The sequence below is a fragment of the Camelus bactrianus genome, chromosome X (assembly GCF_048773025.1).
Source record: "Camelus bactrianus isolate YW-2024 breed Bactrian camel chromosome X, ASM4877302v1, whole genome shotgun sequence".
Classification (NCBI taxonomy): domain Eukaryota; kingdom Metazoa; phylum Chordata; class Mammalia; order Artiodactyla; family Camelidae; genus Camelus; species Camelus bactrianus.
In genome coordinates, this window is record NC_133575.1 from 87702331 (window position 1) to 87719680 (window position 17350).

Below are 17350 nucleotides of genomic sequence, written 5' to 3' on the forward strand. Positions count from 1 at the left end.
AAAGTAAGAAATAAATTGGATTTTGTCATTTAAAAGTAACACTTGACAGTGAAATCAAACCATGCAAGTGACCAATCCAATCCTGTTTTTGAACCTTACAAAATAGTTGTGTTTACTTTGATTTTCTCAGAATTCAGAGTAGTTTTTCCAGAAGTGTCCCAATAATACATTGAAACCCACCTCTCATGTCCAACCCCTCTAGTGCTGTGCCACAGCATTTTAAATTTAGCTTGTTAGAAAGTTTGTGGCTAAGATACTCCTTTTGTTCTGCTTCAGTTTAAATTTTCAGTTTCCATTTTCAAAGAAACAAACTTTATGCAATTTTTGTTTTTGTTAATGCTGTACAGTAGTTTGGAGACATTACTGAGGAATTGTATCAGTGTTTACTAGCATAACTAAAGGATTTAATTTCTGTGATCTTAGCAGAGGGTTATTTTTATCTAAATGAGAAGATTACTTAAACCTCAGACCTGAAATATCCAGATAACTGCTTTGGCACTTTGCTTGAACTGTGACTTCTGCCCCTGTAGATCAAGGAAGTCCTCCTCCTCCCATTTTCTTTGGTTTTTTTTTTAAGGTAGTCTTAATACAAAAGCTTACTTAAATCAGGTTCCATTTTTTCCCCCTCTCATCTCCATGAACCTATGAAGAGAGCAGGAAACTTGGCCAGAGAATGCTTGAAAATTCGAGCAGAGCTTTTAAAGCAATGTAATGTGGGCTGGCCTGTATCATACACACCTGAGCCTTATTGCAGTCCCTTTGCAATCTCTTGCAGCAGTTGCCTTGAGTTAAGCTGTAAACTCAGCTTCCTTTTGGTCCCAAAGCTCAGCTGCTTATGCATACTTCTCTCAACCTTGGGCTGGCTGGGTTAATCCCACCCTTCCCCAACAAGTTAGCTCTGCAAGTACCTTCTCCCTCCCATGTCTCCTTCTCAAGTCAAGTTCTTTATTCCTGGGAGCATCGGCTCTTCCTCTTCTTTTCACAGGGTCCTGACTTGTCCTGGAGAAGCCAGCCCTTTGCTTCTCCTGCTCCTGAGAAGTGCCAAGATTCTGCAGCGCTGACTCCAACTGCCTTCTCATGCCTAGACTTTGGGCTGCTTTCCGGATACCTGCATAAGCAAGCCCTGTCACTGCTACCCATTCTTACCTGCACCCTGCTTTTTCCTTCTTGCCACACTTGTGTTCCTTTCTCTCCCTCCCCACCTCTACCCGCTGTGCACAATGCATAAAGGATGGAAAAAGTACTGCGGCCAGAAGTCTCTGAATGAGACATCAATGGATGAATATTTAGGCAGCTTAGGGCTGTTTCGAAAGCTGACTGCCAAGGATGCCTCTTGCCTCTTTCGGGCTATTTCGGAGCAGGTAAAAGGAAAACAAATATATCTTTCCTATACTGAGTTTTCAGAGTTTGAGACTTGGCACAGTACTGTAGCTAGAAGACCTGTAGCCCACCAAAACAAAAAAAATTTCCCTTTTCTTTTCCCCGTTTAAAACATCTGGGTCTGTCGGCTACTTATGAGCTTGGTGTGTGCCTTTGCTGATTAGTACAAATATATTGCTGTGCCTTTGCTATCTTTTCTGTTTTCTAAATGCCACTTGGGAATGTAAGAGATAAAATAATGGGGTTAAAACTTTGAAATGTATCTTGATCCTTTATAAGCAGCCCCTGCCTCTAGATTTTATGCCTAGGAAAATTTATAGGCTGTTCCCATAAGTAGTAGAAAAGAGGGGCAGTACAGACTCATAACTCCACCATATCACTAAAGATGATAAAAACAGACTTTAGTAAGATCAGGTCTTAATTTCCCAATTATCTACATATGTTCTGAATAAGGGGGGACTTGAATGTCCAGTTCATAGTCTTAATTTAGAAGCTTCTATTTCAAATGACTGCTGACAGTGAGCTGGTCTTTCTCTTCTTTTTAGTTGTTTTGCAGCCAGGTCCATCACTTGGAAATCAGGAAGGCATGTGTCTCATATATGAGAGAAAATCAACAAACTTTTGAGTCTGTAAGTAGAATACATACCCAAGGGAGAGTTGTTCGTAGAGTATGTAGCAGGTAGGAAATGAATTTTGAGCGCCTACATGTGAATATTATATCATGCATTCTCCCCTCAGTAGCAAATGTTTAATTTTCAACTGACTTCCTCTTAGCTAGCATGCTTCTGGATCTCCTCCCAGAATTAGATTGTTTTGTACTCAAACTAAAAATTAAGAAACAGTTAATCTGTATCCTTCCCACTACTCTTTCCCTGGCTCAAAACCCCTAACACCCAAAATTTAGCTATGTTTTGACTGTTTTATATTATCCATATCACTGTTTTTGTAACATAGTAATCATAATACCTGAAAGGTTTGGCTACGTTAATATTTTTAAATGCATATTTAAAAATATGTACAAATGGGAACCCCCTCTGTTCTTTCTCAATTCTGTGCACAATGATCTTCAGCTAGTCAACTTGAAGAATCTTGTAAAACTGAACTGTAAGGAAGAATCTTGTAAAAACTGAACTGTAAGGAAACAAAGTAGTCCTACAGCTGTCTTCATGCTAAAAAACCTGGTAATTGGAGCTCTGCCACTAATGATTGACTTTTTAAAACAATTTCTAGAAGACATCTTAGTGTATGTTGAAGTATTTGAGTTCATGTTAACAAAAGGAGGTTTTTATCAAGGTCTAATTTGAAGTGTGCCCTTTCCTGTGGCGTGTGTGTGTGTGTGTGTGTGTGTGTGTGTGTTTAACACACCTAGCCCTTCTAGACCTATTTGTTCTCTTGTCTGTATTATAGGTATTTGCTTGCAGTTCGAGGTTTACTCTTAATTTTCTCAGCAGCTTTCAGTGAATTTTAAAACTATATGAAAGCTTCTTGATTTTAAAGCTTATTATCTTGAAGTTAATTAGTCTTCACCACACCTGGGGAAAGGATTATTTGTGAAATTACTTCAAATGCAAGACCATGGTGTAAAGCCATGCATCTCAAGTATTTTTGTGCATACAGATCACCTGGGGACATTGTTAAAAACCAAATTCGGATTCAGTAGATCTGAGCTGGAGCCCAGGATTTCTGCAGTTAAATTCCTGAGTGATGCTTGCTGTTGTTTGTGGACCACATTTTGAGTAATAGAGATATGTGTAAAATTTTAAAACCACATGGATGAATCTCAGATTAATTATGCAGAGTGAAAGAGGCCAGACCCTCCAAAAAAGTACATACTGTATGATTTCCTTTATATAAAACTCTGGAAAATACAAACCAATCTATAGTGACAGCAGATCAGTGGTTGCTTGGGGGTCAGTGCGCTTATAGAGGGACACAAGGAAACTTATGGGGGTGATATATTCACTGTCACAATTGTTGTGATGGTTTCATGGGTGCATAGATGTGTCAAAACTTACTTGATTGTGCCATTTAAATTTCAGTTTATGTCAATTGTACATCAGAAAAGTTTAAAAAAGGGATTGAGAAAATTTAAAAATTGATTTTTTTCAATCTAGTGATATGCATGCATGAAACTAGACATATATTCCCCAAGTTTAATTGTTTTTATTGAGGTATATTTTACATACAAAAAAATTCACCATTTTAAACTTAGCATTTAAGGTGTGGCTATAATATAGTTATGCAACTGCCACTGTGGTCAAGATACAAAGCATTTTCATCACCCCCAAAAGTTCCCTGTGCTTTTTTGAAACAAATGAAATTCCCTTTAAAATGCCTCAGTTTAACTTTGTAAATGCATGTCTGCTGTCAAATTTGATATCCCTATAATTATTGTGCTTGCTTGATTTATGAAAATTACTTAAGTTGGCATTTCAAAAGAAACTCAAAGGCATACTGTTTGATGAAATGCACTGGTATGTGGATAAGCCAGGACCAATTCTAAAATACTTTAATCGTCCAACTTTTCTCCACTAAAAACTTTTATGTATGTGCAAATCTTCTTGAGGTGCTGTGCAAAGTAGTAATTTAATACCATAATTGTTCAGCTGAACAAAAACACATTGGAGGATAATATTGCAGAGTATAATCAGATTTCAGTAATGCTATGTATTTGGTTTAAGTCAAGTTTGTTTTATTTTTGAAGTATGTGGAGGGATCTTTTGAGAAATACCTGGAACGGTTGGGAGACCCCAAGGTAAGATCAAATATGGGGTTTAATCTTTTCAGGGTATTTGAAATAGTAACCTAAGTATTCATTCAGGTGTGTCACTTTAGCTAGACCCAATTTATTTATTTTCTTAAATAGCCAGCTGTGTTGAATCAGATAGTTCTTGCGAAAGTTTAGAGGCTGGCAGCTGACCTGCTGTTCTGTGTTGAATATTGAGAATTGTGCTTTAACAATTTTATCATCAATAGATTAGTGAAATAGCATACACTGCTTGGGAACAGGACAAGCCTAAGCCTTTTCACTTTAATGGGGGAGGGAGTAGTAATTAATGTTACTAAGAAATTATTTTTTTAATCAAACAATTTCCCTGATTCATAGTTATCCATTTATGTGGGAATAAGATCCATAAACTTACTCAATTAAAAATAATTTAATGTGATTAAATTAATCCCACAGTTCTGGACTTAACACACGAAATATTCTGCTAACTTCGTGTCCTTACACTAATTAGATTTTTATTGTGCCTTTTAAATCTCCCATATTATTGTCCTTGTTACTTAATAGGTAAATAAGAAGGTCTTTAGGTCCATTTTTTTCAGAATAAGTTTATGTTACTAAGTAACTGTCACAGTATCCCAAGCCTCAAAGCGAATTTAAATGTTTTCTACAGATTCATTTAAAACAGTCCTAAGGATCTAAAAAAAGTTATTGAACTTGCAGAAACTTCTGCCTCTTAACCACAGAATGTTTTTAAAAACTTGTATGTACTATTTATGTTTAGGAAAGTGCTGGCCAGCTGGAAATAAGAGCTCTTTCTCTAATTTATAAGTAAGTGGAATCTTTTCTTTTTTTTTAAGAAAGTGTGTATGTGTGTAAAGTTTCTAATAGTCCTCTTAGGACTGGGAATATTTGAGATTTGATGTATTGGTATGTAAAATGAAGAGCTCATATGGCATAATTTGGGGGTGGAGAATGTCTACATTTTTGTCCATTTGAATGGAAGAATAAAGGACTTTACTGCTAGTATTATTTCTGTAGAAAATCAGAATATTTATGTTAGAATTTTTGTATGTTTAACTGTGCCTTTTGTGCATGCATGCTAAGTAGGGCAGTATCACTTCCAAGAGGGTAGAAATTGGTTCCTGAGGACAGAAAAATATTAGCCATTACATTGGTTTATGGTCCTTCAAAGGGTCACAGTACATAAACATATACAGTATATCTGTAGTATTAAAATTTCATAGGGAAATTAAGAAAAATCTTTTTTAAAGGCTTTTTTTGGAGGCAGTAATCGGAAAAAAATTGAGAAACACTGCTCTATTGCTTTGGAAGTTTTGGCTTGATCTTTAAAACTGCAAAAGTGGCATTTCTGAAAGCTGTAGGGTTTTGAAAAATAGCTATATAATATATACAGGTTGGAGGCTAGGAGGAATCTTGTTCATTTAAGGAGTTGGATCTGTGTAAGATTCCTTCACAATTCTTAGGATGGTGAGATGGCATATACCTTGATAAGAGTCAGAACTCTCTTGTATGGGGACATGTTCAAATTAGTGTTTTGCAGTCTGCTCATTTCTCACTATATCCAGCATGAAGTAATATAGAAGAGTCATCGAGTAGGCAGCTAATCAGTTGTTGCTTTTAAATCAGGGGCCAGTTTTTCAATTAGCCTGCTTTCTGTTTTTGATGGCTCTCGGCTAAAAATGCTTTTTAAAAGTTTTTAAATGGTTAATAAATCAAAAGAAGAGTAATATTTTGTGGCATGTGAAAATTATATAAAAATAAAATTTCAAAGTCCATAAATAAAGCTTTTTTGGAACATAGTCATGTGCATTTGTTTATGCTTTGTCCATGGCTGCTTTCAGGCTACAAAGCCAAAGCTGAGTAAACCATATGGCCTGCAAAAGCTGAAATGTTTATTATCTGGTCTTTTACCCAGAAAAATTTGCCAACTCCTGCTTTAAATAAATGGAAGCTTTCAAAACTCACAAACATACATATGATTGGCAATGTCTTCTTCACTCCTCCTCCCCCCAAATTAAGATACATTTAAAAAATGCATAGGACTTTAAGGGCAGTTAGCTGTCTATGTTGAATTGATATTTATCTTCTTAAACATTTGGGTTATTTTATATGAATAAGGTAGGCAGTTTAAAAACAAATATTTGTTCTTATAACTATTTCTTGCATATACAAAATTACCTCATCTCATCCACCTTTGTTTTATACCTATGTAGTCGTGATTTCATTCTTTATCGCTATCCTGGAAAGCCTCCAACTTACATCACAGATAATGGCTATGAAGACAAGGTAAGACGATAACTGAATGTTTACTAAAATAAAAAATTGAATAATGCTGCTGGCTTACCAGGATGTTAAAAAATCATCCTTTTTTACCTAATTAATGAAAAAATTAAGTACAGTCTAAATGCCTAGCTTCTCTACCACCAGGCTTTTCATCTCCAGTTAGTCAGCCTCAGTATTGTTAGCTATCCTTCTGAACAAACCTGATCTTGTCACTTCTCTGTAATAGAAAAAAACCACCCAAAACCCTAAGTGGCTCCTCATTGACTAGAAGATTAGGGCCAGACCTTTCCAGCTTCATTGTCCTTCAGCCTTAGTATATTATGCTTCCAGATAGTCTGACTTTCATACTTTCTTTTCCTTTGTATTTCAAATGTCATTTCCTTTGAAACTTTACTAACTCTCCTGGAGGTCTTTCCTCCCTTTGTGTTCCCCTAGCATCACCCAAGTAATTATAGTGTTTATCACCTTATATTTGTTTTCATGTCTATTTCACTCATTAGTCTGAAAGTTTCTTAAGTGCAGGAACAGTGTGCTACTACTGCCTAGTAAGGTGCTTGGAAAATATTAGGAGATTGTTTTGTTGATTGAGAACTGTCAGCAGATAAACAAATTGTTCTTCACCATACAGTTTTATTTTTCCAATTTGCTTTTTTTTCTTGAAAAATTTTTTTTAAAGTTTTTTTAAAAAATTTTTTTGGGGGGCGGTCATTAGGTCTATTTATTTATTACTAGTTTTTTTTTTTTTTTGGCAGAGGTACTGGGAATCAAACCCAAGAGCTCATGCATGTTAAGCATGCGCTCTACCATTTGAGCTATACCTTCCCCCCAACCACCATACAGTTTTTCTTCCGGAAAGTTTTTAAAGAAAGCCTATCCTGGTGATTTGATTAGTGAATATAGACTACACAATACTGGAGTTTTGTTGTGTTTCCATTCATCAGTCCATTTTAATTTTTGATGTATTTCAAGGCAAATTCAGACATTAGTATAATTCCCCCTAAACACTCATTCAAAGTTTTTAAACAAAGATATGACATAATCAGAATTGTTTGAGGAAAAGGTGTGTTAGCTATTGTATTTTAACAATTGTATATAGCATTGTCTGAGATGGGATTTAGACATTTAGATCTTTACCAGGACCCTTTAAACCTACTGTTGAGGTTTTTTTTCTCCAACATTTTATTCTGATAATTTTCATATAGAGAGACGTTATAAGACTTCTATAGTGAACATCCATATACCCACCACCTAGTTTCTATAATTATACAGCTTCATTTTCAAATGAGTCTTGTATATCTTACAGAGATATTACTGAGGTAATTAAGGGAAAAACATCACCCATTGGGATAAGAATACAAAAATGTAAGACCTTTTGAGTGTGTGCAGCCATGAGAATATCATGTATAAGTCATAATACTTATCAGCAGTTGGGTATTTGCATTGCATAGGATACTGTATATATGTCTGATTTGGGAATGTATGAAGTGAATATGTTTGTTTAAACTGAAATTTAAGTATGGAAGAGCCAGGTGGCAGCAGGGTACTTTTGTTGTGTGACATCTTGCTTTGCCTAAAACTTAGTTGTATCGGTTCAGGCTTCTAAGATTTATATTTGAATTGTTTTGAGTTTTCAAAAATGAGTTTATTAAAAGCAGTGAACATTATTAAGGAGCCTTCCATAAAATATATTTTAGAGCAGATTTTCAAAGAAATAAATGCCTAATGTTCGCCTTGGTATCTTTTACTTCTTTAGCTAACTTAACTCTGCATTTTACATAGTTAGCCAGTGTCAAAGTGAATGCAGCTGGAAGCTTGCCATCTTCACTTAGCCCGTTTACTCTATCTAGAAAGAATAGAAATATATAATTACATTGGAAACAAAATAAAACTTCTATCTGGAAATGTATAGTGAAAATCCAAGTTTCCATTCATGCTCTTCAATCTCTTGTGCTTCAGAGTAAGAACTATTAAGTTTAGGTGGGTATCCCATATCACTCTCTTTGCATTTATTTATTTATTTATTTATTTATTTATTTATTTATTTATTTATTTATTTATTTATAATGGAGATGGGCTCATACTTAACATTGTTACTTGTTCTTCTCAAATACTGATCCTCATCAGTAATACAGATCTGCCTCATTTTTTCATTAGTTTACTACTTTACACCTGCCTGCCCCAAGACATACCACCCACAAGTATGTATGAGAGAATTATTATTTTATGTTGAGACACCACCAGGAACACAAAAGCCATCATGACTATTTTTGCCTCTTCCAATCAAAACAGAACTTCTTGCCACTTAAATAGAGAAATTGTATGCTCATTTTTGTTTTCTTTCCTGCTTATTTAGTCATCAGTTCTGGTTAACTGTGTTCTTTTCACTACTCCTTAACAACTGCCTCTGGTTATTAACCTTTCTTAGTTGGAGTTTCCAGTTCTTCTAGTCCAAGGCACAAAGGGCTTCTCTGCTCAAAATCTGCTCACTGTTCTTTTAGATTAATAAACTCCTCTTCAATGCAAATACCCCTTGGGATGGGTAAAACTTTGCAACTTAAACTTTATTGTGAGCTACTTTAGCTTGACACTTGCCTTCAGTACCTTGAAATGGATTATACTGATAGAATTGGAATTGTGATTTCAAAAAAAAAAAAAAAAGACTAGGAAAGAGTAATAGACCTGGGATCAGAGAACTTGTTTATTGAGATAAGTTAGCCCAGAGTAGTGTAGGAAAGTAGAAAAAAGAGAGTGCTTAGGATAATTTTCTGCTAAGGAACCTTGGTAACATCCTCTTACAGATCACAGAGAATTGTCTTTGGTACCTCAGGTTGCTGATATCAGAGACGGCTCCAAGATGAAATAGACTTAATCACTAGAGATGACATCCCTTACACAAGACATAGGTTTTTGAACAAAAATTCAAAAACATTTTGGAGCAATTATGTAAACAAATTTCATCACATGGAGCCAGGAAACATTTTTACTGAAATAATTTGGTTAGTAAGCCTGGCCTTTGAATTGTTACTTGAAAAAACTAGAGATTGAAGGAATCAGTTAAGAAATAAACTCATTTTGTAGCCATCTCAGTGCATTAATTCATTAAGAAGTCTCTTTAGCAGTATTGCTTCTATATAGCATATTGATACATTGCTATTCAATACAATAGATGACATTTTGAATAAATTGAATGAAATCCCTCCCCCCATAGTCTAAGTTTGGGGGTTGGGTGTTGGACGTATTTTCTCCATTTTCAGAAATTAAGCTGGGTCTTTTGACTTCTGTTAAGGCTTTCTATTATATTCACTCTCTCAGTTTGTAAAAGTTTCCATCTTTTGCAAATTCATAAATCAGTACTTGTTTGGAATATTAACAGGAATGTGACTAAAGCTCACAGTGTTGCCTTAATAGTGATTTTAATCTTGACATTTAAAAGTCACTTTTAAGAAAATCTCTTTATGAAATATAGCTTGCATTTATCTATATTTAGATTTTAAAAATCACTTTTCCCCAACTTTACTGAGATATAATTGACAAATGCTGAGTGGAGTAAGTCGAACAGAAAAAGACAAATACTGTAATGTCACTTATGTTTGGAATTTAAAAATCACTTTTTTAAGAAAGCATTTAGTTTACAAGTTTCTGATTAGCAACTTAATTTCAAGTATTTCATTGTAGTGAGACATTCACTTAATTGTTCTGTGTTTTTCTTTTCTTCAGATTCTACTCTGCTATTCAAGTAATGGTCATTATGATTCAGTGTACTCAAAACAATTTCAGTCAAGTGCAGCTATTTGTCAGGGTATGTGAAGGTTTTATAAATGTTTTGAGCGTGCTTTTAGATGATTTGTTGCCAGTCTTTAAATTGAGGGACCCGCCATGAATAGCTCTCTTAAAACTTTGCTGGTATGTATTGAATTTGTTTACTGGGTTATGGCTATTTTCACATTGTTATAAAAACTCTTATTTTGACAATTGGAGTTTTGGCCATTTTTTCCTTTAGCTGTATTGTATGAAATTCTCTATAAAGATGTGTTTGTTGTGGATGAAGAAGAGTTGAAGACCGCAGTTGAATTGTTTCGAAGTGGTTCCAAGAAGAATAGGAACAATGCTGTGACTGGCAGTGAGGATGTCCATATTGACTACAGGAGTTCAACTCCGAATAGGTAATAAAGGGAAAAGGGACGTCAACTACAAGATCATCGTGTTTTTGTGCATCATTTGAAAGTGGAAGGGACTGGCAAGCTTATGACTTAGACTATTTATATATAGTCAGCCCTTGGCATTCACGGAGAATTGATTCCAGGACTCTTGCAAACACCAAAATCCTCAATGTTCAAGTCCTTTATATAAAATAATGCAGTATATGCAGTCTGTCCTCTTCATATGGGTTCTGCATCCACGTATTCAACCAGTTCCAATCATGATTGGTTGAATCTATGGATGTGGAACCTACTAAAATGAAGGGGCCAACTGTATATACACTCACATGTATGTATGTATGTGTGTGTGTGTGTGTGTGTGTATGTATGTATAGGGATATACATTTTTTAAAGGGGGAAGAGAAGTTTTACCAAAAAGATATGTTACATTGTGAAATACTCAGGCTTTGGGGATTCAGTCCAAGTCAAAACCAATTTAAACAAATGTTTCTTTTTCTCCTACTGATCTATCTTCTGTCACTTTTTTTTATTAGTTCAGCCACAAGAACTTAAGAGGGGTAGAGGGGGAGTTTCCCCCTGCTGACACACATCTCAAGTCAGACTCCAAAATTAGTTTTTTAATTGCTAGAAGAGACTTTAGAACTATCTAATCCATGATTCTCAAACTTACATATGAATTACTCAGGGTACTTGTTAGAAAGGCAGATTTTGGGGCTTCCTTTAAAAAAATTGGAGGTCAGAGTGGGGCCAGGAATCTACTTTTCAAACAAATACACCCAAGTATACTGATACAGGTAGGCCATGGACCACACTTTAAGAACAAAACTGATCCTAAACCAGCACTATCATTTTATAGATGGTAACTGAGGTTCAGAGTGGTTGCTTGACACATACATCCAGCTAGTAGGAAAAAATCTCTCAGGCTAAAGGAGAGTTTTAGGAACTTTTGAGTGTCTGCCTTTTGTGCTTTTTAGGAGTGTACGTTGTGGCCTCTGAGGAAGCAGCTATTATTGAACAGATTTAGTCAGAAACTTTGCAGTTGAGAAAATAAAGTAGGTGTTGTATTTCTTCCTGATTCTTAGTTCTGTCTGGAAATTCAGATAGGCTTTGTGCTAATCAGGTGTTACCTTGTCTTTTGTCTTGCAGTTCTATTTCTTGGATATTTAATGCTTGCATTAAAGAATTTTTTTTGATAAGGAGAGTTTTTTAAAAAGCTTACAGTTGGTCCTCCCATTCTGGATGTGGAATTTGTGAATGTGGAAGGCTGACCATAATGGGCTTGAGAATCTGATTTGGTATCTGCCAGGGGTCCTAGACCCAACTCCCTGTGGATACCAAGGGATGACTGTACTGGGGAATGCAGCGGGTGGCAACCATATATCAAGGTAGAATTTGCTTCATTCTTCACTGCTTATCTGTCTTAAGAACTTGAGGCTGTAGTGGGGTTTGGGTTTAGCTCTGTGGTACAGTGCATGCTTAGTATGCACATCCTGGATTCAATCCCCAGTACCTCTATTTAAATAAATAAATAAAAAGAAGTTAATGCAAAAAAAAAAAAAAGAAAAGAATTTGAGGCTTAACTAGAGTAATAGGAAGCAAGGTTTATTAGTTATCTTTTGCTGCATAACAATATTTCCACAAACTTGACAGCTTAAAACAACACTCTTATCTCATAATTTATATGGGTTAGGAATCTGAGCACAGCTTCGCTGGGTCTTATGCTTAGGACCTCACAAGAATGTAATGAGAGTTTTGGCCAAGATTGAGTTCTCATCTGGAATTTTGACAGGGGAAGGATCCACTTCCCCACTCACGTGGTTCTTGGTAGTATTCAATTCCTTGCAGCTGAAGGACTGAGAATTTCAGACTTTTCCTGGCTATCAGCCAGAGGTAACCCTTTGGCCATGTTCACCAACCCCATGTGGCATGGCACATGGGGTTGGTGAACATGGCTGCTTGCTTCCTAATAGTCAGCAAGAGAGAGATCAGCAAGACAGACCCTATATTATATAATGTGGTAATATACATCTTGTCTATTGGTTAGAAGCAAACTTAAGGAGAGGGGACTCATACAAGAGTGTGACCACCACAAGGTGGGGCTCATAAGGACCATCTTAAAGTTGTGTCCCCACGGGAGGTATGTGTAGCACATATTTATAAAAAGGAAACATAAATGTAAATTTTGGGATGAAAAAGTATTTGCTTCATTTTTAGAGCTGAGCTACTTTGCCACTAGATGGTGGTATGGTCATTAAGACTTTCCTTAGCTGGTACATTTATATAAAGCTCTTTGTTCTAAATCTTTTCAATTAGGACCGAAGAGTGGGGTGCCTGCTGCAATGCTGAAAATATACCAGAAGGGTACAATCAAGGAACAGAAGAAGCAAAGGTTTGAGATTTTCTAGGGCAAAGAATTTTCATAATCTTGGCTTACAGCATCATAACTTAAACTAGTTAAGGTCAGATGGTCCATTTTAGTTATATGGAGTTGGTGGGGAAATGATGTTTTCCTTTGTGAAAGTCTTGGTCTGAAAATGTAAAATGTGGGCTTAATGTTCTCTGAATTTTTATTCTTATGAAATTGTAAATTTTTTTCAAAGTGAACTTTGAACACCTGAGAAATTTCAGAAGCTATTGTTTTCAAGTTAAAGTAATATTACAAATCCTAGAGATATTTAGTTTGTAATTGGTCTTCTGATGCTAAGGCTTCTTGTTACTAAAGAGTATAATGCTTATCCCTATTCTACTCAAAGAAAATAGGTAATAATCCTGGTTGGAGAAACAGTAGGAATTTTACCATCTGTATAGGCCTAAAATCAAGCAGGCGTTGAATTTGAGACTAGCTAATTAGGGCAAATACTACGAGAACAATCTCTGTATATGCCCCAAATGCTAGTGATTTGGGATCAGTATGGACTATCATGAAATTCTAAGAAAGCAAAAGAAAAAGGTAATTCTTTTGGAAATTGTAACAGATTTTGACCAAAATGAAGTAAACTTTTGATATTTTTCCAGATGACTTTAGGGTACAGAAACACTTGAACCTCTGTAGGCATATCAAGATGAGACTTGCTCAATAGCCCTGGCTGAATCTTTAATCCTGATCTGTGTTGCATTGATTTATATGAGTTATTGGCTGCTTTAGACAGTATTTCCCTTCTGCCATCTAAAACCTTTTAGACTGTTGTATATTGTTTCTTTAGACTCCTGATTTTTAATATATACAGTAAAATTTATTGTGGCATTTATTTCTTGTTTTAATAAAGAAGGAAAGGCATATATGTACATAGTTTTAAAAAAGGAAAAAAAGAACCTTAATTCTTCCTTCGTCTTAGAAGGAAGACTTAAGCTAAGGATGGTGAGTTTGTAGCATGATTATTTTTGTTTTAGTCTCCAGAAAATCCATCAAAGATGCTCTTCCCCTATAAGGTGCTCAAAGCCCTGGATCCAGAAATCTATCGTAATGTAGAATTTGATGTTTGGTTGGACAGCAGAAAAGGTAATGAAATATTAACAGGATATTTTTGAATCCTGACAGATCCAGGAGAATAATTTTGTAAATTTCTAAAAATAAGAGATGTTTTCAAAGTACTGTTAATAATAAACATTTTTACATGTTTATGTGGTACTTTTTAGCCTGCTCAATACATGATTTAAATCCAAAGGAGGAAACTAATAGGTTTAGAAGTGGGGAGGGATCTTTCAGAGTCTGATGTTCATTTGGGACTTCAACTTGGCAAAGACTGTGTAGAGATAACTTTTAGATAACTTTGAGTACCAGAAACTTGTAAATGGAAATAAGTTCATCTTAAATTCAATGTGTTAACTGCACTCATTGATAAATGAATAGGTCAGGTATTGGCAAACTATGTATGACCTGTGAATCAAATCTGACTTGCCACCTGTATGGTCCATGAGTTAAGAATGGTTTTTGTATTTTTAAATGGCAGGAAAAAAATGAAAAGAACTGTATATTGTAACAAATGAAAATTATATAAAATTCAATTTTCAGTGTCCATAAAGTTTTACTACAGAGTTGAATAGTTACAACAGAGTCTGTATGTCCCACAAAGTTTAAAATATTTACTGTCTGGCTCTTTACAGAGAAAGTTTGCCAACCCTTGAGATAGGTAATTGTTTCTCCTTATAAGATAACTAAGTTGATCAAATTAGGTCTTAAAGTTCTGTCTTCAAAGTAGGCTTTATTGAATGTTCCATACTCAATTCCTTGAACCTTGGTAAACATAGGTATAATTAACAATCTAGAATGAGGTTAATATCTTGTAGAACACAGTAATTTATTAAAAACACAGTTGACCTTTGAACAACATGAGGGTTAGGTCCACTGACCCTCCAAGCAGTCGAAAATCCCAGTATAATTTGTAGTCAGCCCATGGTATTTATAGTTCCTCTGTATCTGCAGTTCCACATCATCAGATTCAACAAACCTCGGATCTTATAGTGCTGTAGTATCTACTATTGAAAAAAATCTACATGAGTGGATCCATGCAGTTCAAACCTGTGTTGTTCAGTGATCAACTATAGTAGGCTGCTTTGAAAAAGCTGCATAGTGCTTCTTTTTTTTTCCTTTTTTAAAAAAATTGAGGTGTGTTACTTTCAAATTGTACCTTATTGGTATTTGACTAACTCTAAGATTACAACCTCCAATTTCCATCTATTTTTGTCTTATAGCACAAAACTATTCTAGCAGGTCTTCTTAAATTAACCATAGAAGTAACCTATCAAGAGTGATAGACTGACCTGTTAGGACATTTCCCCCCCAGATTTTAGCTTATAGTGGTAGCATTGTCAAGAACACTGGTAAAAATAAATTAGAAAATTAAATGATGTAAAACAGGAAAAGAACTAGTTCAGTTGAACTTGAATCTTCATTTTCTTTTAATAGAACTTCAAAAATCTAATTATATGGAGTATGCTGGAAGACAGTACTATTTGGGAGACAAGTGTCAGGTTAGTTCCTTCTTTAAAGAATCAGTCATTTTTTTTCTGAGATTGTGGTTTTAGTCATTAATATGAGTTCAACAAAACTAATTTACAGAATACTGGGATTTTTAAAAATGTTTGTGTTGGATTTTAATTATATATAAACTTGTGAATAGATGTAAAGCTCTTTCAGCATGTGCTGCCTCTATTGAACCAGATTGGCAGTATTGATTATCAACTGCTTTAATAAGTAGATGCTGGACTCCATTTGGGGAGAAGTGGTATTTTTGTTTGGCAGAAGCCAGATCTGCCAATAGATGTGAGACTAGATGTATTCTTACTGTCCATTTCCCTCTTTCAGGTTCGCTTGGAATCAGGTGGAAGATATTATAATGCTCACATTCAGGAAGTTGGAAATGAGAACAATTCGGTAACAGTTTTCATTGAAGAATTGGCAGAAAAGTAAGAATATAATAATTTGTTGAATTACAAAAGTATTTGGCTCTTGGTGCCTTTTTGTAGTATTAAATTGAGAATTACCAGGATGCTAGTAAGAGAACCAAAGTTATATCTGGTACTGACCTAAGATGACTTATTTTGAATTGTAAAAGCATGTGCTGAAGTATGAAATCTCGGTATACCTATGTATAAGTTTCCAAATCCTAGGTGCTAGCCAGCATATTAGAATTATTAAGTACAACAGAATTATGATACAAAACTATTTATAATAGTTGGAAAGCTGATTTTCTAAGTGAACCTCTACCAATATCAAGATAGGCTAGTCCAGTCATTCTCAAACTTTAACATATCCTGGAGTTACCTGGAGAGCTCATTAAAATACAGATTGATGAGCTCCATCTCCAAAGTTTGATTGAGTAAGTTTGTGGTGGTGCCCAAGAATTTGAACTTCATAAGTTTCCAGGTGATACTAATGCTGTTGGTCTACTTTGAGAACCATTAAAGTAGGTTATGCTGCCCTAACAACCAAAAAATTCTCAGCAGCTTGAAACAAAGTTCATTTCTTGCTCATTTAGCATGTCCATAGTGGGTCGGCAAAGGGGACCCAGGCTGACAAAGGCTCTATCTAGACATATGCTGCCATGATCATAGAAAGGGAAAAAAATGAGAACATGACAAACCATATGCTGGTTCTTAAAGCATCTGCTCACATTTTATTGGCCAAAGTAAGTTACATAACTAAGCCTAAAGTCAATGGGATGAGAAGATATAATCCTGCTCCAAGGAGAGGCAACAAATATTTGTAAACTAGTTTACTACAATCTCATCCTGAACATATGTGCTACAAACAGCTGTGAAATTGTAGTAACTACTCTTAGGTTTTCTAACCCAAAAAGAAAACCTCAATGGGGAAGCTAGTGTCAACCAGTTTTAGTAGAATATACTTGAAAATGAAGCAGGAGGAGTTGGGTATCTGTATCGAATGAAACTTGTATGTGTTGCAGTGGCTTTATGATGGTATCTTTAATTTTAAGGCATGTTGTTCCACTGGCTAACTTAAAACCAGTTACCCAAGTGACACCTGTTCCTGCCTGGAATGCTATGCCCAATAGGAAAGGAAGAGGTTATCAGAAAATTTCCGGGGGCTATGTCCCAGAAATAGGTTTGTATGCTGGTTTTTATTATTTTCCCCTTCTTGTGTTTACCTACATTGTACTTTTTTTAAAGGTGTAAGTCTTGCTTTAGGGGTAGAGTTTCTCAGCTTTGGCACTACTGACATTTTGGGATGGATAATACTTTGTTGTGGGGTGCTATCCTGTGCGTTGTAGGATGCTTAGCAGCATCCTTGGCTTCTATCTACTAGATGCCAGTACCA

General features: G+C 35.4%; 1 protein-coding gene across 1 annotated transcript in view; it reads left to right on the top strand.

Annotated features, from left to right (window-relative positions):
* ALG13 (ALG13 UDP-N-acetylglucosaminyltransferase subunit) overlaps window positions 1-17350 on the top strand; it is a 72913-nt gene that overhangs the window by 17862 nt on the left and 37701 nt on the right. The window contains 14 exon segments of the mRNA XM_074359487.1: window positions 986-1019; window positions 1022-1188; window positions 1190-1361; window positions 1926-2009; window positions 4085-4135; window positions 4890-4936; window positions 6343-6415; window positions 10130-10211; window positions 10413-10575; window positions 12886-12961; window positions 13963-14071; window positions 15479-15543; window positions 15878-15978; window positions 17010-17137. Of these exon segments, the coding sequence (XP_074215588.1) occupies window positions 986-1019; window positions 1022-1188; window positions 1190-1361; window positions 1926-2009; window positions 4085-4135; window positions 4890-4936; window positions 6343-6415; window positions 10130-10211; window positions 10413-10575; window positions 12886-12961; window positions 13963-14071; window positions 15479-15543; window positions 15878-15978; window positions 17010-17137 (1352 nt within the window).